Here is a 23,079-nt window from a genome sequence, read left to right as displayed (position 1 = left end):
TTTTAACTAATAATTTCAAAGACCGTTTCAAGCATCTACTAATAATTTCAGAGACCATTTCAAGCATCTTATGACTTTGAGAACAGAGGAAGGAATTTTAGAACTTCAGGGATATGACTCTCAACTCAGAATAACTATTGAACAAAAAACTTGCTTTCGAAAAAAAATAAAAATTGTACAGAAAATGTATAAATTTTGGAAGCGCATAAAATAACCAGACCCCTTTTGACAAACTAATACAGAATACTACAATTAGTATTAGAATTGCAATAAAAATTGGTAAAAACTAGCTACAATTTTTGCATCCCCATAAGCCAAACCCCTTACAAGGAACATCTTTTATCACACCAACCTAGGAATCCTAACAATCTCTCCTCTCTCTCTCTCTCTCTCTCTCTCTCTCTCTCTCTCTCTCTCTCTCTCTCTCTCTCTCTCTCTCTCTCTCTCTCTCTCTCTCTCTCTCTCTCTCTCTTTTCTTTTTTCCTTTTACATGGCATGGAAAGGTGTATTAACAAAAACTGCTAAACTAGACAACTCTATGAAGTCAGCTTCGCCTGTTATGTTGCAATCAAAAGGAGATGAGCAGGTGCCCAGGAATAATGAAATTAGAAAATGGCCTTTCGGCGCCCTAACTCATTGGAAAGGATCCCAGTCCCAGTCTCTGTTCCTTTATCTTGCTATAAACATCAATTGGCAACCTGGGAAGAATCAAATGTAAGTACGAGACTCTGAAGTAGTAGACTTTGAATAGTGAAAAGTTAGTAGAAAAAACATATTTCAAATCAAATCTCTAACCAGAAAATAATAATTGCCTTAGAACCCAACCTTTTACATGTCTACAACATTACAGGCAAGGAGGCAGCAATGGCAAAACAATTAATCAATTCTTTGAAAACAACATATTCTGCAACTTAGGCTAGCATGCTCTCTTAACAAGAAACATCCACAAAGCAAAAGGAGTCATGTAGCCAAATAAGGCTTTGCAAAACTTTCCAAAAAACAAAAGATATTGTTCTGCGTTCAATCTCTGAATGGACTTTGTAAACAATCTGTTTTCTTCAAAAGGTCTGGAGAGGTAACATCATATTGAAATTTAGTTCGAGGATAAATTTAAAGGAAAGAACAATACCCCAAGTGCAAGGTAATGTCTGAATCTTCTTTCAGCATTTGGTAATTGTAGTGCACATCAGGACTCCCAACACCATGATCTGCGAGGGTATTTTGCATTTTTATAGGATGATAATCACGATAAGATGGGACAGGGTGGTCAGCTGGTGGAAAGAAACCTCAAAGCTCCACCTACAGTAAATTTCTGACAAAAATAATTGCGGTGGACAAGTGAATGAACATCAGAAAGATATGTATCAAGAAGTTTATTTTTGTTACTTGTCTGTACATAGTTTCATTCTCCAGCAGTCTGCTGCTCCTGAAATAGAGTTGAAAAAAAATTTATTGAAAAGCATAGTTGGTTTCTTTTTTAAAATCTTTACTTGAGAATAAGCATAAATGTAATCTCAGTTGGTCCAGATTGTAGATTTCAAATTAATTGAATACTTGCAAACTATGCAACGGCTCCAATCTACCTACATCCTTGATTGCTGTGTTTGCCCTAGAATCACAGAGAAAAAAAGAGATGGAGAGAGAGAGAGAGAGAGAGAGAGAGAGAGAGAGAGAGAGAGAGAGAGAGAGAGAGAGAGAGAGAGGATCAAGCAGGGCTTTGCCCTAGAATCACTTTGAGAGGAGTGACACATTGTGGGGAAATGCACGGGAGGCTAGTGCTGTGGGAAGGAAGGCACGAGGAGACGAAGGAGCTGCACACGGTCGATTTTGAGATTTTGGGGCAGATTAGTTTCACATAAAGGAGGGGAGGAGATTCGGGCACATGGTCACCGCTTTGCACGCGGGGACGAAGGTACGAGGAGATTCACAAAGAATAGGAGATTCAAAGGGAAGATACTCGGAAGAGAGATTCATTGAGAAGAGGAGTGTTCGGGAGAAAGGGAAGATGTTAATGGGCGAGAAAGAAGAGCCGGTTCATTTGTTAGTGAATCCGGCTCACCACATAGGGCGTGGGGCAACTGATGAGATGAAACAACAGATGAAAAGAATTTCAAACTTCTTTTAGCATTCCAGTTGATTCAACAGAGTGCCTGTATATTAATATCAAGAACTTCAGCGTTTGTTACATTATCATCATCCAGAGAGATGACATTTTGGTTTGAACAAGGGTAATGATTATTAATATAAACTTACATTTGAAAGGTGGAAATAGGAAGTGAAAAACAAAGAATAAACAAACCTCAAAACAATATAAGTTGACAAACCACTTGCTTTGGCAGAAAAACTTCATTATGGAAGGATGTTCTTTCTATTGACATACAACACCTAAGAACACATAAGCCAACGTTTTGGCACACGTGCTCTAATTTGTTCACTCTCAGTGACCATTGACAAGAGAACCCTTCTCACATTGGGTGCCATTGGCCTTGTCCCCAGCCTTCTGGGAATAGAATCTCTAATACATGGTGTCGACTTCGGTAAGATAGAATGTGCCTGGAGATAAAAGGCTAATGTCCTGGCTTGTCACAAAGTCGTTGGCTCCATACCTGTGCTCCATTAGCTTCATAGTTTCAACAAACTTCTCTGGGGAGTACTGCATGAGAACCGCACTAACATTAAAATGCTTGAAAACCACATATGGACAACTGAGGTAGAAAGTTGTAAGGAAGGATTCATTATTCAAGTATTATAAGTTTTTCAAAAACCAATAAAATTTTTTATGGCTTCATCATCTATTGTATATTCTTGCACCCAAAGGCGTCCAATAGCAATTCCTAGCTGCTTTGGGCAAATAATCAAATCTGGATGATGCTTGGCCATGCTTTTTGCCACAAGCTTTGAAGCAAAGAGCAGACAAAAATCACTGCATTGAATTTTTTAGTAGAATTATATAATCAGAGAGTAAGAAAATCTCAAATACAAACAACAAAGAACATTGCAAATATACAGCCTCTCTGTTTTATGTGCAATGGAAACCATACCCTAAAACAAGTACTGTAAACACTGCAAATATAAGACCTGCACATTCAAATAATTCGTTATGAGAGAGTGACATCACGCAGGCATGCTGCCAACTGGGAAGCTATCTTTAAGCCTATTTGCAGGCATGTCATGGCAGCTCTAGCAAAACTAGTGTTGGTAAAGGAGCTTGTTTCGATTTCAGTAAGCTATAATACCCTTGAAGGTGGCCAAATGTCCAATGGATATTAATCCCAATTGAAATTACAAATACATGTGGTATTGACTAAAGGAATTTACCAAAAGTTATGCCAAATTTTACAACTATGAACTAATTCAAATAATTTCAAAAAATAACGAAAAGATGAAAGTACCATCGACTGTACTGACCATATCAATTGGCAATTAACATATTGATGGAATAGATCTAAGAAGGAAACATGGTGCGGAAAAGAGCTGCCATAGGAATGAGCAAGAAAATACATATAATTAAGGTCAAGAATCAAATTACTCCTTTTACATATGCAGCTTCTTCCTTTTAGAACCCCATAACTTATATCCAACAAATATACAAAGATGATCTTAACACCCCCCCCCCCCCCCCCCCAACCAAAAAAAAAAGCTTTGATTTCGAAGGAAACAATTCTTTAAAGTGCGGTTGACATTTAGTTTAACAAAAAAAGTCAAAGCAATAGACCAGAATCTATATAAATCTTGAACTGAAGATTAGTTGATTCTGATTCTTTGAATATGCTGGAGCAAGCGACAAGGTATCTATCTTAATGTTCTTATAAGGATCCTTTCATTCATTGTATTAGGTATCAAGGAAACAAAAAAGAACATTACACCAAGCTGCACATAACTAACATCCTTAATTGCTCTAGAAACAAATCCCATGATTAAATACTGCAAAGTATTCCAAAAAATTCCTAAAGATCAGTGAATTTGTTAGATTCAAAATAAAAAGGAAAAAAAAACAAACCTCTACATGTTAGCCAGTGATCAAAGCCTTGGCATAGCCTCTCCAAGAAGTATAAAAATTAAACGTTTGCATTTCACAAACTACACCAAAGCCTCTCCAAGAGGTACAAAAATGTAACATACTCAACATGTTAACAGTGTTACCGTATAACATTTTAGGAGTTTATACAATTTAGGACTCTGTTATTATTAGCTGTATATATTATCTTACCATGTATATAGGCAAAATAATAGGAGATCAATTAGGCTCTGGTGTATAGCATTTTGACCTACTTTCCTTGTATAGAGTTTGACGTTGATAATGAAAGGTGGCCAAGAAAACTGAGGGGGCAGATTTTACCAAAAACTTTTTCTGGGTATCATTGATTTTCTGACTATATTGACATGGTATCAAGAGCAAGGTTCATAGTTTTGAATTTTTTTCCCTTTGCATCATTGGCAACATATGAGTATTTTCAACAATTTTAGTGCTCTGCAGTAGCTTTCGGTGTTTTCTGTGGGTTTGAAATTTTTTTTCTCTTATCTGTTGCTGGGGCTGTGGGTATCAGCACCATCTATTGTTGTTTTCCGAATTTCTATTCGTGTTCTGCACTTTGGTGCAATCTGTTGTGTTGCTAAGGAGCTATTTTCTAGTCTTTATTGTTGTTTCTAGCCTCTGTTATTGTTTTTGGCTTCTGTTTCTGGCCTCAGTTGCTGTTTTTGGCTTCTATTTCTAGCCTCTGTTGCTGAATTTGGCCTCTGTTTAGTGCCCTCTGTCACAGTTTCTAGTCTCTATCACAGTTTCTGGCCTCTATTCGGTAAATTTTTCTGTTTCTTATGTGGGTCATATTTTTGGCAATTTGTTTGTATTTTCTGATTGGGTGTTCTTGGCACTATATATATATATATATTCTTCTTTGGGGTGAATCATGTCATCTGATAAGTTAGAATCGTTTCATATTCTGTTTAATGGCAAAAATTATTTTGCTTGGGCGTTTCAATTTCAATTATTTGTCAAAGGGAAAGAATTATGGGGTCATATTGATGGGAGTGTTCCCACACCTTGGGATGAGACCTTGTCAAAGTGGGAAATCAAGGATGCTAGGGTCATGACCTAGATCCTTGCCTCCATTGAGCTTCACCTTGTTCTCAATCTACAGCCTTATAAAACTGCTACTGACATGTGGAATTATCTCAACACGGTTTACAATCAAGATCACTCCACTAGGCGATTTCAATTAGAATATGATATGGCTAATTTCATACAAGGAAGTCTTTCCATTGAGGAATATTATTCTGGTTTTCAAAATCTTTGGGCTGACTATTTTGATATTGTTTATGCTAATATTTCCGCTGCAGCTCTCGCTAATGTCCAAGCAGTGCATGCAACTAGCAAGCGAGATCAATTCTTAATGAAGCTACGACCCGACTTTGACATTGTACATTCTAATCTGATGAATCCTGCTCATGTTCTATCTCTGGATGCTTGTTTGAGTGAACTTTTTCGTGAGGAGTAGCGTCTACTCACTCACACTTTGATGGCACATCAGGCTCTTGCTAGTGCACCTGTTTCTTTGGCTTATGCTGCACAGGGGAGGAATAAGGGTAGAGACATGCGTGCTGTCCAGTGCTTTAGTTGTAAAACTTTTGGTCATATTGCTCAAAATTGCCCCAAGAAGTTCTGTAACTACTGCAAGAAACAGGGTCATATCATATCTGCTTGTCCCATTTGACCTGAAAGGAAGTAAGGTACTGCTTATCATGCCTCCGCTGGTGCCTCTAGTTCTGCTGCATTGCCTACTGCCTAGCCGGTTGTTCCTATTCCTAATCCCTACAACCTTAGCAAACCTGAACACACTTACTCCTGAAATGGTACAATAGATGATCTTTTTTACTTTTTTTGCTTTTGGGCTCTCAGGTAATTATAAAGTTTCTTCTAACCCATGGTATTTTGACTTTGGAGCCTCTAACCATATGACCAATACTATTGTTTCTCTTTCCAATGTCAAAAATTATGATGGAAATATGAAAATTAACACCGCTGATGGCAGTTCTCTGCTTATCAGTGCTGTTGGTGATTTTTCATCTTCCTTAATTGATGTTTTTTTGTCTCTTGACCTCTCCACAAATCTTATTTCTGTTGGTCAATTGGTTGATAATAATTATAATGTCTATTTCTCTCGTTCTGGCTCTGTTGTGCAGGATCAAGTGTCAGGGAAGATGATTGCGAAGGGGCCTAAAGTGGGACGACTTTTTCCTCTTCACGTTTCTCCTTCCACTATTATTCCTAATTTTCCTTTACTTTCTTTTGCATGTAATATTGTTGGTTCTGGAAATAAGATGTGGCATAAACGTCTAGGCTATCCAAACTCTGATGTACTCCATACTTTGTTTAACTTTGGATTATTGAAAAATAAAGCATGTTCTTCTCTTGATCTTTCTTTTGATTGTACATCATGCAAACTTGGCAAAAGTAAAGTTCTACCTTTTCCTCATCATGCATCTCGTGCTTCATAATGTTTCGATATTATTCATAGTGATGTTTGGGGGATTGCACTTGTTGTTTCTCATGCGCATTACAAGTACTTTGTTACTTTCATTGATGACTTTAGTCACTTTACTTGGGTTTACTTCCTCCAGGTTAAGGTCGAAGTTTTTTAGTCTTTAAGCATTTTTTTGCACTTCTTGAGACTCAATTCTCCACTAGCATCAAGATCTTGCATTCTGATTCTGGCGGTGAATACATGTCCAATGAGTTTCAGGACTTTTTTCAAAGCAAATGGTTCATCTCTTAGCGTTCTTGTCCTTTGACACCACAGTAAAATGGTGTTGCTGAGAGGAAAAATCGCCACCTTCTTGATGTGGTAAGAACTCTTTTACTTGAATCATTTGTTTCTCCTCGTTTTTGGTGTGAAGCACTTTCTACTTTAGTTCATTTGATCAATTGCTTACCCTCTCCTACATTAAATCATGTTTCTCCTTTCTTTAAGTTGTTTGGTCATTCTCCTTTATATTCTGATCTTCGTACATTTGGTTGTCTTTGTTTTGTACATCTTCCTACTCATGAACGACATAAACTTACTGCTCAGTTGGTTAAGTGTGTTTTTCTTGGTTATGTTATCTCTCAAAAGGGTTATATTTGTTATGATCCCCTTGCTCATTGTACACGAGTTTCTAGGAATGCGATTTTCTTTGAAAATCAATATTTATTACCATCTCATGTTGAGCTACCATCTGCATCTTTATCTTTTCTGCCTAGTTTTTCCGATTCCCCAACAATTGTGAAAATGTTTAAACCTGGTTTTGTGTATGAAAGACATCGTTGACATGAGTCTGGTTCCACTTCCTTTGTGCCCCCTTCCAATCTTGACCCGGCACCTGATCCTGATCCTGATCCGGCTCCTGCTTTCACCACTCTTCGTCGGTCTACTCATCTTTCTCGACCCCTTGATTGGTATGGTTTCTTCTCTCTTGTCTCTCTTGTTGCTACTTTATCCACTATTTCCATTCCCTTTTGCTACATACAAGCCATGGAACATGAGTGTTGGCAAATTGCAATGCAAGCAGAACTTCAAGCACTTGAGGAGAATTACACTTGGGATATTATTCCTTATCATCCTACAGTCAAACCTATTGGGAGTAAATGAGTTTTTTCTGTAAAATTTCATTCTGATGGCTCTTTGGACTTGTACGAAGCTCGCCTTATAGCTCTAGGCAACAAGCAAGAATATGGGGTTGATTATGAGGAGACATTTGCTCCTGTTGCCAAAATGACCATGGTTCAAACCATCTTAGCTATTACCGCTTCACAGTCATGGCAACTACATTAGATGGATGTGAAGAATGTCTTTCTTCATGGTGATCTCCAGGAAGAGATTTACATGAAGCTTCCCTGTGGTATGACTACTTTTTCTCCTCATAATGTCTGTAAGCTAAGGCGTTCTCTGTATGGGCTCAAGCAAGCGCCCCGCGCTTGATTTGAGAAGTTTTGCAATACACTTCTTTCCTTTAGTTTTACACAAAGTCAATATGGTTCTTCTTTCTTCTTCCACACGTATACGTCAGGTATAGTTATTCTTTTGATTTATGTGGATGATATTATCATTACTGGCACTGATTGTGGTTTGATTACTAAGCTTCAGTAGTTGTTACATGCAACTTTCCATATGAAAGATCTTGGCCAGCTCACATACTTCTTAGCATTGGAAGTTCATCATTGAGCCTATGGTATTTTCGTGAACCAGCATAAGTATATTCAAGATCTTATCACTTTGGCTGGTTTGGAGGACACTTCTTCTGTTGATACTCCTATGGAGGTAGGAAAGATGAATGGGACCTTTTGGATAATCCTACTCTTTATCAGCACCTGGTTGGAAGTCTTATCTACTTGACCACTACTCGACTTGATATCTCCTATGCTATTCATCAAGTCAGTCAATTTATATCTTCTCCTCGGCATCTCCATCTTGCTGTAGTTCACCACATCATTCGATATCTTCGAGGTTCACCTACTAGTGGGTTGTTCTTGCCTATAGTGATGCTGATTGGGCTGGGTGTACGGATATACGTCGATCTACTATAGGTTGGTGTATGTTTTTAGATGAAGCCTTAATTTCTTGGAGATGTAAGAAACAAGATCGTGTTTCTAAATCCTCTATTGAGGCTGAGTATTGTGCCATGTCTACTGCTTATTCTGAAATTGTATGGCTACGTGGTCTTCTTGAGGAGCTTGGGTTTCCTCAGACTACTTCTACCCCTCTTCATGTTGATAACACTAGTGCTATTCAGATTGCCACTAATCTCGTTTTCCATGAACGCACCAAACACATTGAAGTAGATTGTCATTCTATTCGAGACAACTTGGAAAGTCCGATGATATATCTTCCTCACATCTCTTCTGATCTCCAAGTGGCTGATGTCTTCACCAAAGCTATGACTCGACAGCGGCATCAATTTCTTGTTGGCAAATTGTTGCTGGTTGACTTATCAGCATCAATTTGAAGGGGGATGTTATCGTATAACATTTTAGGATTTTATACAATTTAGGACTTTGTTATTATTAGCTGTATATATTATCTTACCATGTATATAGGCAAAATAATAGGAGATCAATTAGGCTCTTGGTGTATAGCATTTTGACCTACTTTCCTTGTATAGAGTTTGACGTTGATAATGAAATGTGGCCAAGAAAACTGAGGGGGTAGATTTTACCAAAAACTTTCTTTGGTTATCATTGATTTTCTGACTATATTGACAAACAGAATGTAACATTGTTTTCCATCTTAAGAATTTCATGAACAATTGGCTTAGAATCAAAGCTATCCAGAAATTACACCACACAAGATGGAGCACAAACAGAACAAAAAGAAAGACTTCTTGCTAAAATGGTAAGGAGGTACCTGAAAATTAAAATCCATTACAAATTAATAGCAGAGAACATTATTTGAGGATTTTAAAGTTTAAAAGAAAAAAAGTAAGTGAAGCTTCAATAACAACAAGCATTAAACTACAATCAAGCTCCCAAAATAAGTCGAACTTGCTGAGAAACAAAATATCGTGCAACAATTGAAACAAACAAGCATCAAAAGTCCTCAAAAACTTGTCAAGTTTATGAAATGAAATGTTGCAAATCAAGCAGTTCTGTTTGGTACAAGTGAATCATTGAATGCTAGCTTACAATTAGTCAAACAACAAAGTTATTTTTTCATTTGTTCATATCATATCACAGTATTCATCACAATAAAATTGTGATGTCAAAAGCAGTTTGATCATGCTCATCCTCATCATCTTAATATTAACCATTCTCATTTCCAAAAATAGTTTGTTTCTACCATATCTTAGGATGTTGTCACATACAAACACACTCATCTTAAAAGGCCACAAAAACTAACCGATTTCGCATAAATTATTCATCTCAAAACTTGCATATTACTTAAAAATATATCACGACACATCATAACATGTGCTAAATTGCAAAAGAGTTGCAAAAGAGGGTATAGAAAAAATAAAAAAACTAAAAAAGACGCATCTACGAATACATCCATCTACAAATCCCAATTCTTGCAAAATTACAATTCGAAAAAAAAAATCAATTGGAATATCTGATCATAGGTGAAGTAAAATAGATGACTCGGTAAGTAGAAACAAAATGTGGAATAAAAAAATGATGGCTAAAACAATCAAAGAATGTAGAATAAACAAGATATTAGTTTTATTTTGGTTTCCTTCAATTTCTCAGCAACCAAATAGAGAATACTGTGAAATTAAAGAAATAAATGTAAACAATGAAAGAGAGGGTGAGCGCTGGATGCAGAGAAATAAACACAATGAGAGACAACACTCGATGAACCGCTGCCTCTAGTGACAAAATAAACAAATGAAAAATATTCAACAGAGGAAAAAAATACTATTTGCCTGTATTTTCTTGACGACAACGAACAAAACATAACAAAAAATAGAGCTCACGAACTTATGAGAAGAGGCGCGACACTTGGCAGACCGACGAGCGAACGAGGGGCAGCGCTAGACAGAGGGAGGGGCATCGTGGTGTGGCACTGGGCAGAGGAGGATGAGAACACGGGTGGGGAGACGCGGCGTTGGGCAAACCGACGAGCGAACGAGGGGCAGTGCTGGACAGAGGGAGTGGCGTCGCGTGGTGGCGCTAGGCAGAGAGAGGGGCGACGCGAGTGCTAGTCTAGGCAGAGGAGGATGAGAACACGGGTGGGGTTTGAATTTGAAATGCCTATTTCATGATTTCATCTCCTCAAAACGACGAAGCATAAGGAATTTAAAAAAAAAAAAAAAGGTGGAGGAGGAGGAGAATCTTGTATGGTATTGAAGTATAAACAATTATTGTAAATAGTTAGTTTTACAATACCCTTAATTGTCAATTTACTTTAATGCACGTGTACTGCACATGTATTTCTTCCCTTGTAAATATATAGCTGAACTACTCTGTATATAGTACTGTGATGAATTCTTACTTTAACAGAAGATTACTTTTTCCTTTCTATTCGTGTTCTTGAGCTTTCTTTGATTTCTTGGAATACTTGAGTAATCGGACGACTTAGATCCATTCTCCTACATGGTATCAGAGCCAGGTTTGCTTCTGGTTTCTCAATTGCTCACTGGTGATAATTACAATTCTTGGAGCAGATCCATGCGGATTGCTCTTAGGGCCAAGAACAAGTTAGGGTTTATTGAAGGTAGCTTGAATTTGGCTCCGAATTCGTCTAACCCTACGTATGTGCTTGGCTCCGTTGCAATGATATGGTGTTTTCTTGGATTCTGAATTCTGTTTCCAAGAATATTGCAGCAAGTTGCATCTACATTGATACGGCTGCTGCACTATGGGCTAATCTCAAAGAACGGTTCTCACAGTCGAATGGGCCACGGATCTTTCAACTTCAGAAAGAAATTTCCTCTTTGCTTCAAGAGGACATGTCTGTAAGTGACTATTATACTCAGTTGAAAACTTTATGGGATGAATTGTCCAATTTTAGACCATTGTTGAATTGTGGTTGTGGTCCTAATTGCAATTGTGGTATATTGAAAGCAGTATTAGAATACCAACAACAAGAATCTGTGATGCGGTTTTTGATGGGGCTTAATGATACATATTCTAATGTTAGAGCCCAAATTCTATTGCTAGACCCTTTGCCACCCATAAACAAAGTTTTCTCTTTAGTTTTACAAGAGGAACGTCATCGTAGTCTTCATGTTCCAAAATCTTCAAATCTGGACTCCACTGTTTTGGCATCTACAACACATGATTCTCAGAAATCTGGTACAAGATTCAAGACTTTTCAAAAATCGAAGCCCATTTGTAGTCATTGTGGACTGACAGGACACACAAAAGAAAAGTGTTACAAACTGCATGGGTACCCTCCTGGCTACAAGAACAATAAACCTAGACTCAATTCTGTCGATGGTCATTTGTCTGGTAATATTTCACAGGATAGACAAGTTAGTGAGATACCTTCCTTACCATTTACTCAAGAACAATGTCAACAGTTACTTTCTTTGCTTGAAATGCATAACTCCACTAACAAATATGCTTCAGTTCATTTAGTAGATACCACATCTCAGCAAAATCCCCAGTCCTTTTTCAATCAGTCAGGTAAATCCCTTTCCAATCTGACTTTCAATCCTTGCTTATTTTCTGCTAAGAAATATAATTCATATCTTGATATTCCATGGATTATTGACACTGGAGCTACTGATCATATGGTTAGCTCAGTGTCACTTCTTTCCTCTTACACAATTGTTCAATCAACTTTTGTTACATTACCAAATGGTTACAAAGCACCAATTACACACACAGGAGTTGTTAAAATTTCAGATTCTTTGGTTCTTAACAATGTCTTGTGTGTTCCCTCATTTTCCTTTAATCTCCTCTCAGCTAGTAAACTTACCCACTCTTCTAATTGTTGTCTAATCTTCTTAAACAAATTTTGCTTCATTCAGGACCTGTATGCATGGAAGACGATTGGTCTGGGTGAAGAAAGAAGTGGTCTTTACTATTTGCTGCACAATAAAGCATCTATATCTGATGTACTTGATTCTAGTAAATCTTTTTCAACATCAAGTTGTAATTCTAATTCTGTTGGTATGGACCTATGGCATTATTGCCTAGGTCATCCTTCTTTTCTGAAACAAAGTCTGATACATAGATCCTTTTCTGATGTAACTCCTTCTAGACATACAAATTGTGATGTATGTCATTATTCAAAACAATCAAGATTGGTTTTTCCACATAGTGAATCTCGTACTTCTTGTTCCTTTGAAATAATCCATTGTGATATATGGGGCCCATTCTCTACTCCTACTCTAGATGGTTTTCAATATTTTCTTACCATTGTTGATGATTTTACAAGAGCCACTTGGGTGTATCTAATGAAAACCAAATCTGAAACTAGAACCAAACTTGTTTCTTACATTGCTCTTGTAGAAACACAATTTAGTTCTAAGGTTAAAATTCTTAGAAGTGATAATGGTTTAGAATTTGATATGTCTTCATATTTTTCTGCTAAAGGCATCATTCATCAAAAGAGTTGTGTAGCCACTCCTCAACAGAATGGCATAGTAGGAAGAAATACATGTACAGTACACGTGCATTAAAGTAAATTGACAATTAAGGGTATTGTAAAACTAACTATTTACAATAATTGTTTATACTTCAATATATGGTGTGTTGTGGGGTAAGCTACAATTGTTGATCTATAGCTTTTCTCAATCTTTTATGAGAGCTGTTACGTATAGTTCGTAGAAGCAGGCCCAGTGTACTCCATAGTTTGTCCTATAGTGCATGTCAGCCTATGTCAAAGGATCAAAATGCCATGTTCACACAATGCCCAGAAATCATATACGGGAGGTATTCGATTTTGTTTTGCCGCTTAGTCAGCCCGAGGTACTCTCTGTGCTCTGTGTCGTTTGAAATCAGGTGTCATGGTTAGCTCCTCCACCACCACCATCAATAACGTAGATCCAGCCCAGCCCGCACGAGGTTCCTTTCATCCTATATGTTCGAGTTCCAGCGTCGTGGTTAGCATCTCCACCATCAGCGTCGTCCTCAGCTCCTCCACCACCACCATTGGTAACATAGACCCAGCCCAGCCCACACAAGGTTCCTTTCATCCTATTTGTTTTGAGTTCCAGTGTCGTGCTCAGCTCCACCACCATCAGAGGTAAGGTAGACCCAAATCTTAAAGAATATTTTTTCACACAACCCACCCCCATCGGCCTTGTTTCAGTTTCATTTTTTCTCTCACGCAGCACCCATGTCTTGGCCAAACCACCCATCAACTATCTGGTGAAATTACTCGTTTTGTGGATTTGGTCCTCCCTCAGAGCAAAGCTTTGAAACGTGACTTACGTTGAGACACGCTGCTGGAAGGTATACATCGTTAATGTTTAATAACTTTGCTTAATGTTTATGCGTGCTTAGTATTAAACTTTTTAAATGTTAATGTGTGTGGATACAGATTTTTTTAGGTCAATATTTATTTAATTATATAAAAGCTGAGTTTCAACTCTCTTTGTGGCATTCGTACCACAAAACTCGCAATTCCATTTGATAAGGCACCGAGTGAAACCTCCAATCAAAACCCGTTGGAAACCTCCAAACCGTTTATTTTAATTTGAAGATCAGTTGGCACTGAAAGAAGGCAACAAAATCTAAAAAATTGCAAAATTTCAAGCAGTGCAAATGGAAATTGAAGAACCGAACCACAAGCGGTGCAAATTAAAAATTTAAAGGAAATATATAACCACAAAATAAGCGAAGTTTCAACTCTCCTCCGTGGCATTCCTACCACAGAAATCGGATTTCCAAAGGCACCGAGTGAAAAAATGGAAATTGCATTTGCTATATATGGCACCGATTGAAAAAATGGGAATTTCATTTTATATGAGCACCGACTGAAAAAATAACGGACATCTTTACAAAATTCGAAATTGTATTTCCGAAAATTTAGCAAGCCGTATATTTTTATTTGCAGTTGACTATGTAGCGGTGCAAGCGAAACGTCAAGCGGTGCAAAAGAAAATATATCACAGCGGATTTCTAAAGACCCCTGGAAACGCTTGATGTTTAAAACACGATCTCTTTATACTCACTCATTTCATTTTCAACTATTTTCTATGTTCACTCTCCAATAATGACGGGTGTTCTTAATCATTCCGTTTTAAGGAAATCTCCACCACATCCGAAGGTTTTCAAACGTTCTTGCAAGGTGAATTATTTGTAATAGGTACACAATTTCTTCTCTCTTTTTTGAATTTATGTATGTTTTATTTGGATTAGATTCATAGTTTTATATGCTTCTTTTGACGCTTCCAATTTTAGAGATTGGTAGAATACACTTCATGGTGATTGTTGTCATCATGTATTTACTCGCGAGTTGAATAATTTGCTTATATTAACTAATCGTCGCATCTTCTATTTATACACTGTTTTTTAGATATGCATTTAAATTTTAAGATATATCTTGTATATGTACGTATTATTCTTCTCTCAGGATATGGGAAAGTGAAAAAACAAATCCAATCTAGAAGATATTGGGAAAACTTTAAAGAGACAGATTCTGAGTTTATCAACAACAGTTGCACTATACAATTATCACTGATCCCTTCAACACTCCAATTATAAGCCATTGAAAGTTACCGTAGGTGGAATCCACTATACTGGAAATGTGAAAAGTCTGATAAAGAATTTTAAACATGATGAAAGATACTGGAGAAAGTATTCTAAGAGACAAAATTGTTCATGCTATGCAATCTTATAGGAAAATTCAGATGAAGGTAGTAAGTTGGTGGCATACCAAGGCTCAAAGAAGTTGGTCATACCAAAAAAGGTGGTCAAAATAGTGGCATTTACACAAAACATTACATTGACTATGAGGGGACATTAAATGACGTCATGTTTTTTTAATGCCTTTAAATAACCATCAAAGTGATACTGCATTTACATCATCATGGGAATCCAATGCACATAATCGGGATGATTGCATATCAGATAATGGTTCACGAAAGCATGGTTTTATAATGAATAATGTTGCAGCATATGAATTAAGGAATCCTCAATATGGCACCACACCTCACTTCACACTGTTTAGTTCGTGCATCAAGATCACGGCAAGAATACGTGTTGTACCACCTATCCAGCATTTTCACTTTGACATACCTAGTGATGATAGTCCAACTCCAAAAATAAAAGTAGTGGTTGACCCTGGTCCAAGCCACCAATCCAGGTCAGTGAGCAATACACAAGATGATTTTCCCATGCTCAATATAAAGTCTGAAGGCCACCTATCAGATCCAATCTATCAGGACCCTTTTAATGATATAGAACCTTATATTCCAACTATTCCAAACTATTCATCTTCGTTACAAGGTCAAGACATATCTAATTCGGCATCGAACAGGGCAATTGACAAGAATTGGATTAGTTGGGATAATTTTGAGGCTTGGAATGATTTTGAGGAATGGAGCCATGATTAGCAGACTAGTGAAGGCATATGATATTTATTTTTTGATTAAAACTATGTATTTTTTAATTTTATGTCTGTTAACAATTTTTTGACAATAATTTATTTGATGCATATGTAATGTATCAATATATTACCATTTTATTATAATTACTAGCAATGACTCTACTATGCTCGGTTGAAATGTGTAGTGTAAGTGAAGACATTAAAATGAAAAGTTAGTGTGATTTTGTTTTTCCATCCCGTGATTTTTTAAAAAAAAATAAAAAATAAAAATAAAACATGCCATGATCTCTGGCCGCTTGGCCACCGTCTCAATTTTCATTCTTTTGTATTTGTTAAAATCATGTTACCGTTACATGTGACATGGCATTTAAACCAAAGAAGGGAAAAAATTGCAAGAAAAAATAAGTGGTTGTAGTTTCCCCATTTTGGTGGATACCAAATAGATTCCAATCAATGATTCTTCTCTGGATTCATGGGGAAAAAATCAGGAAGTAAGTGACTGACATGTTTTCCAAAACTGTGTTAAAAAATCTGATTTCATGTGATATTATGAGTCTACCTCCAAGTTCTTCTAACGTTCAATCAACAACCGTTTTCAATTTTGCTTTCAATTTGAGAGTAGATCTCCGACTTTGAAGGATACCAAACAGATTCCAATCGGGATGATAGATTCTTCTCTAGATTCATGTGAACAAAATTACGAATTAGAGTTCTAACTTGGAGGACTCCAATTCATGTGGACCTTGTGATAGAAGAATGAAGACTTAGTCATTTGGGGAAGTTAATAAAACGGAGAGTTTTTGTATCATAGTTATATGGTGCATTTTGATCTTACCATTTGTATATGAATAGCTAGAAAAATAGAATGTGATTTATCTGAATCATCTTGTAAGAAACTGTATTCTTGGAGGTGTAGAGTTTTCCTCGAAATAAACTTTGTATTAGTTCCGTGTGGTTCATTCTTGAGTTCCTGAATTCTTGTTGCAGTTCTTGCATATTTTTTGCTTGTGTAGAATACTCATAATAATTGATATCAGAGAGGGCGATCCTCTCATGGAAGACTACACCAGATCCACTTTACACCAAGAAAATTTTCTAAGGCAACAAGAGAAAATTCAAAGGCAACTCAATATTCATCAAGAAGATATATAAGAAATTAATGACCGCAAGGATCAGGTTTTTGAAATGTTGATGTCATGCATGGATCAAAAATCAAAATCAGAATCGGTATTCAAAATTATAACAGCAATTGTCTGACTCAAGGGTGCATCAAAGATCATGAAGGCTTAGATAAGAGAATTTTATAAGGGAGGAAGACAAGAAAATATTTAAACCTGCTCTTGGTGATGATTTTGAAGGTCTTGAAGTTACACTTGCTCTTGGTGACGATATTTAAGGGAATAAAGTATTTAAAGAAAATATTACTAAGGCTCTAAATTCATTTGAAGAAAATAGTTTGACTAAAAATAAAGTTGAGAATATGGAAAACAAGAAGGAATATGATAAGTCAAAAAAAAAAAAAAAATATGAGAAGTCAGAAAAACAATATATAGAGAAAGAATGAACTGAAGATCAGGAGATGTTTCAAATCTTGAAAATGGCAATAACTCAAGTATTGAACTTCATAACACTTGAAATTCAAGTTCATGACTGCCGAAATTCTTGGCGTTCACAAGATTTCCCAAAGCTTCAATCTCTTAAACTTGTTGGCTTTTGACTTGTATTTGGGCGTTTCTATACTTGACGTCTGTGCAAAATGCAAGTCTTGGAAGCTTCACTGTAAAGTGTTTGATGTAATGACTGAATGGGTTGTTACGTATTTCGCCCTCTAGCTGTTTGATGTATTGCCACCTCATTGGCTCTTTGATAGAGGAAGAGAAAGAATTCCAGTAGGAAATCATCAACCTTATGGACAAGGCTTTTGAAGGAGAGGAGAATGTTAGGATCGAAGTATACCGAAGTGTACGCGGAAGGAATTGAAGACGACAAAGGGTTTGGAACTCAGTTGGGTTTAGGTGTTGAGAAGTGTTGAAGTATGTTGTGAATAGTAGTGAAAAAGTATGTGAAAAATAATAATAGAATATTAAATAGTAGTAAAAAGTAATGAATAATAGTAGAAAGTAAGTTAAAAGTAATAATAAAGTAATAAATAGTAGTGAAATATATTGAGAAGTGTTATCTCAATATCTAAACACAGTCAGAAGTTAATAAAATGGGAAGTTTTTGTATCATAGTCATACGGTGCGTTTTAATCTTACCATTTGTATATAAATAAATAGTTGGAAGAATAGAATGATATCTTTGAATCATCTCGTAAGGAACTTATTTTTGGAGGTGTAGAGTTTTCCTCAAAATAAACTTTGTGTTAGTTTCGTGTGGTTCATTCTTGTTTTCTTGAATTCTTGTTCCAGTTATTGCATATTCTTGTTGTGCAGAATACCCATAACAGGGAGAAGATAGTGGCCGCATGATTCACAGAAAAGGGCCAAGGAATACCAACTTTCATGGCAGTTGAAGCTCGTCATATGTACCTATTTCCTTCTTAGTTAATCACAAATAGGTACAATCGACCTCCATAGCCCTTCTTCACTCGGGGTCTTTTTTCATATCTCATGGCGGCTTTTCCTCATTTTCTATGGCTTACTCTACGTTTTTGATTTTTTGGTTGGATTTTTTCAAGGATTTTGTCAAATCTAATACGGAAAAAGTTGATATATATGGTGCCCAGATGTTCTCTGGACTGCCTTTGGCTAGAACAATGCCTAAAATGCAACCATCCGCAGATTGCAATCTGGTTTCTTCTCAAACTTTCATGAATAAGACTGATAGTGGGCTCTCCTACACCATCCCTGATCGGAGAAAGCGTCCTACGGATTTGTTCAACGAGCTTAATGCTTTGATAGTTCCTCAAAAGAGATCCAAAGCATCCGAGCTATCGTCTTTTTTCAACCAGGACATCATCTTTCAGGCTCAGCAACAATAGGAGGTAGAGATCGTTCGGTTTTTTGCCCAATATGTAATTGTCTATTCTTTGCTCTGTCTTCCAATTTTTTTTAAGTTTTCCCAAGAAATTGGCGAAAAGGAAAAGGGAAATAATCGTTTTATGGTTCTCTCTCTCTCTCTCTCTCTCTCTCTCTCTCTCTCTCTCTCTCTCTCTCTCTCTCTAACCTCGTTTGGGCTTTCGAAACTGTCCAAACTGTCGACACCGCCATGGAACCACGGATAATTCGAGAGATCATAGCCATGCATCGCCTCCAGCAGTTGGTCTCGATGCTACATTTCTGCCACCAAAACGGCGTTTCCCACCACAATGTGAAGCCCCAAATCGTCCTCCTGGGCAAAGACGGCAACCTGAAGGTCTCGGGCTCTCAAGAATGGATTACTCCCATTCGACAATAGCAATATCGTAACCATGTATGTAGAAGATTCATCGCCGAGATAGATTAGTCCCACACAAAGAGAAGCGGAGAGAAGAGAAGAGATGCTACGGAGCGTGGTTCAGTTGTTTGGAGAAGAAGAAAAGGGTAGGTTGGAGAAGAAGAGAATGGGAGGTTCGGCTTAGGGGGGAATGGAAGAGAAGGCGTGGAACTCGGAGATCAATCCCACACGAAAATGCAAAATGCAGTGTTTTTATTTGGCCCAGTCACATTTTGGTGTCAACAGTGCGCCAAACCGCTTGCATTTAGACTTTTCCAAACAGAGTACTCTAAATATAGTCAGAAAGTTGCAATCAGAAGGACGGAAGCCTTGGCTACAGCCACACATCCTTCACACACGGCAAGTATCAATGCATGAGGTTTTGCTTACATGCGAAAGGTGGTCTAGATAACGACGTTTCAGCAACTTGGGCTACATGTCAGCTTCACATGTTAGTCGTATGACATTGAATTAGGAATTGCAGGACCAACAACCGAAGAGACAAGGAGTGCCATGGTGAGGTCACAAAGGTGAGGCATTTGTGGTATGGAGGTGGCCGAAAAGAAATAGGTCAGTTCATTTCCATCGTAGAGCTAAAAATGTTTCTATGGGCAAAACATGGATACCATGCTGTACGTGAGTTCAATCGTGAAGAAGATACGCAACAAAGAACTCCATGTTTTTATATAGACCATTGTTCTTGAACAAACAAAAATACATAGAGAAAGCATAAAGAAATTGGCAAATATTTTATTTTGATGGGGTATTTGCAAATTTCCAATCAAATTGAGAAAGCGAAGTTGCTGATCGTTCGCCAAAAACTTCATGAAAGGGCACCGCGTCACAAATTTCTTTGAGATCGTCTTCAGAGAGCTTTACGGACAAGGAACCAATGTTGTCATCGATGTTCCAAACTTTAGTCGTACCTAACACATCGATCAAACCAGAAACATGAGGATTAGGATATATATACATATATGCAATTAAAGAGAGTAAATTATTACCTGGGATTGGGAAAATGTTCTCGCCCTGATGCAGAAGCCACGCCAAAGCTAATTGAGCAGTAGTGCAGGCATGCTTTTCAGCCAGAATAGCAAGTCTGCTATAAAGATTTTTGTTTTTCTCTAGATTTTCCCCACTGAACCTTGGAAGAAAAGCTGGCTGCGACAAGAACAAGAATATGACTTCTAGAAGAACATTATATATTATGTCTTTAGAGTGGAAAGCCGGGGTGCAAGGTTTATGGACCCGCAGTGCCTTGCCTAACTCAGCCGATATAAAAAGATTATACCTTGAATGATTAACGCTTAAAAGTACCAATTATTCATTTGCAGTATACACAACAAACTGACTCCATGAAAGCAGAAATTTATGGTCATGTGTAAATTATCCATTTGCAGATACATACCAATAAACTCTCCGGGGGCAAGGGCTCAAGAACTGCCTTTCCAGCAAATAAACCACGACCAAGAGGGCTGTATGCAACTATTCCAATGCCTAGCTCGCTGTAAGAAAACAGGTACTGGAAATAAGTAACAGAAACTCTATGTGAAAACAAACATCGTAGTGGACTGACCTTTTTATCTAATTCTCCCGGATTTGAAGATTCTGAAGGCCATATTTTGACCCATGTATATAAACTAAACAACATTTTTGAGTAAAACTAAGACACAGCTGGGTGGAGATGGTAACAAACCGGCAAACTGGAACTATCTCATCTTCGATGTCACGGGTCCAAAGGGCATACTCCATTTGTACTGCAGTGATGGGATGAACCGCATGAGCTCTCCTTATTGTGTCTGCACTAGCTTCTGATAACCCAATATATTTTATCTTCCCTTCCTCTACCAGTTTCTTAAGCTCCCCCATCTTCCTTGCAGAAGTTCATTAAAAACAAACATGGATCCGATCGACAAGAATATTGAATGTAAGCCTTGTACATTAAATTAAGGGGTAGGAAGTGGAGGACAAAGTCTTTTGATGCTTACAGTATCCTCGATTGGCACTGAAACATCGATGCGATGTGCATAGTAAAGATCAATATAGTCGACCTCAAGCCGCTTAAGACTAGCTTCACAGCATGCCCGGACGTATTCAGGGCTGCCCCTAGCAACATATTGACTATGTCGATCCCAGTCTAACTTGACCAAGCCAAATTTAGTAGCCAGTTGAATTTTTTCTCGAGGAAGCTGTTTCAAAGCCTGAGAAGACAAAATGAGAATGTTTATAAAAATGAATCACTCCAGAATGTAAACTTTCCACTATATGTTTGCTGCAAAAGATCCATTTCTCAGCATAACTTCAAAAAAAGAAAAAAGAAAAACCTGGACTTTGTTGGATGCATGACACACTGATCATCGTATATGCATGATGATTTAGGTTCAAACTTGGGAAATGAATATATATTAAAGATCAGTACCTTGCCAACCATGATTTCATTATCATGATTACGCCCATAGAGATCTGACGTATCAAAGAAGGTGATGCCCCTATCGAATGCTTCCTGAATAACTGCACTTCCAGCTTCATGAGAAAGAGGATTGTTGTATACCCCGGATAGTCCATAGCACCCGAAGCCCAATCTAGAAACCTGCTCATTTATATCTCAAGAAAAAGGATCACGATGACTATGAGAAAACTCTGGTCACTGCCATTTGTAAATGATCTAATTGTTTTATGCGACTTCTCCATTGTCACTGCAGATTGCTAATTTTTCCAGTCTCGTAATGATCAAATTGCTTTTTCTTGCTTTTTTCCAGCGATCTCTCCGTTCATGAGATCTGTCAAATTTCAGTTACTCGGTGATATTGAAGACATTGCCTAGATTGTACACCATAAATGCTAGGTTTAGAAACAGATTTTATAAAAATAAATTTACAAATGACATGACTCAACCTAATATGTTAGATCTGTTTCACAAAAAAAAAAAAAAAAAAGCTATATAATCGTGCCAGCTTATATAGCTTATAAACTTTTTTTGTAAGATAAGAGACTGATGAGATCCTAGCTTGTGCACTTGCTCAGTTGGTCAACTACTTGATCATTTAGGAAAAACCACCACAACGCTACTAATATCTAAGAACCTGAAAGTTCTAAGAACCACAACGCTACTTGGTCAACTACTTGTTGATTAGTATCTGCTACTAGAATTCCTTAAATCTTGAAGAATTCCAAGGGATCTAAATAAATAAATAAAGTATAGATGGAAAAGTAAGTAAAATATATATATAAGAAATGACAACGCAAATTGGAAAAGCAAAAGAGCAGCAAGCTCACCTCCAGTCCCTGACGGCCAAGTTTCAGTCGAGGGATTTGGATGGGGCGGTTCTCCATGTTTACTCTCTACAGGGAAGTGGAACCGGTGCTTAGAGACTTGAAGAGTAGCACGCTCAACAAGCTGCTCATCATCCTATCCACCCCTAAGCGAAATGGTTTTAGTACACTTGACTTAAAAAAGGAGTAATGTTATACTCTACTTCTATCTCATTTCCAGTACGTAAGGTATTGAATACTTATCATCACTGGATGATAAAAAGTATTTAATAAAAAATTATTTTATAGTAATAAATATATCAAATTTTATATAATAAAATTATAATACGGTGTATAAAATTTTTTTCATTGAATATTCATTCGATTCCACTACCTAACCTTCTGTTACTGGTTACAACACGCTTGGACCAGGGGAGCG

At 37.3% G+C, this 23,079-nt stretch overlaps 1 protein-coding gene and 1 long non-coding RNA gene across 3 annotated transcripts; one reads left to right on the top strand and one right to left on the bottom strand.

The window, feature by feature from the left end:
- The first annotated feature begins 14,478 nt into the window (after positions 1-14,478).
- On the top strand, positions 14,479-20,550 carry LOC122300760. Of its 2 annotated transcripts, XR_006240077.1 has the most exons (3): positions 14,479-14,729; positions 14,997-18,531; positions 18,652-20,550. It is a non-coding gene; the product is annotated as an uncharacterized LOC122300760 (long non-coding RNA). The 2 variants fall into 2 exon arrangements; XR_006240076.1 differs by lacking the exon at positions 14,479-14,729 and having other exon boundaries at positions 14,736-18,531.
- On the bottom strand, positions 20,047-22,877 carry LOC122300759 (perakine reductase-like). Its single transcript, XM_043111634.1, has 7 exons — positions 22,665-22,877; positions 21,808-21,978; positions 21,377-21,589; positions 21,085-21,257; positions 20,797-20,893; positions 20,393-20,549; positions 20,047-20,314 (listed from the first exon to the last, which is right to left on the bottom strand). The coding sequence occupies exons 1-7, from the start codon at positions 22,719-22,721 to the stop codon at positions 20,139-20,141; spliced, it is 1,044 nt and encodes a 347-aa protein (XP_042967568.1). The 5' UTR covers positions 22,722-22,877; the 3' UTR covers positions 20,047-20,138.
- Between the last annotated feature and the right edge of the window lie 202 nt (positions 22,878-23,079).

Source organism: Carya illinoinensis, chromosome 2 (genome assembly GCF_018687715.1).
Source record: "Carya illinoinensis cultivar Pawnee chromosome 2, C.illinoinensisPawnee_v1, whole genome shotgun sequence".
NCBI classification, from domain to species: Eukaryota; Viridiplantae; Streptophyta; class Magnoliopsida; order Fagales; family Juglandaceae; genus Carya; species Carya illinoinensis.
Note: the sequence above shows the minus strand (reverse complement) of the source record. Positions and strands in the feature narration are given on the sequence as shown.

Coding starts and splice junctions, on each gene's coding strand:
- LOC122300759 (XM_043111634.1), bottom strand. CDS start 22,721: ATGGAGAACCGCCCCATCCAAATCCCTCGACTGAAACTTGGCCGTCAG. Junction 21,590..21,807: donor ATGAAATCATGGTTGGCAAG/GTACTGATCTTT, acceptor TTGTCTTCTCAG/GCTTTGAAACAGCTTCCTCG. Junction 20,315..20,392: donor GAACATTTTCCCAATCCCAG/GTAATAATTTAC, acceptor TCGATGTGTTAG/GTACGACTAAAGTTTGGAAC.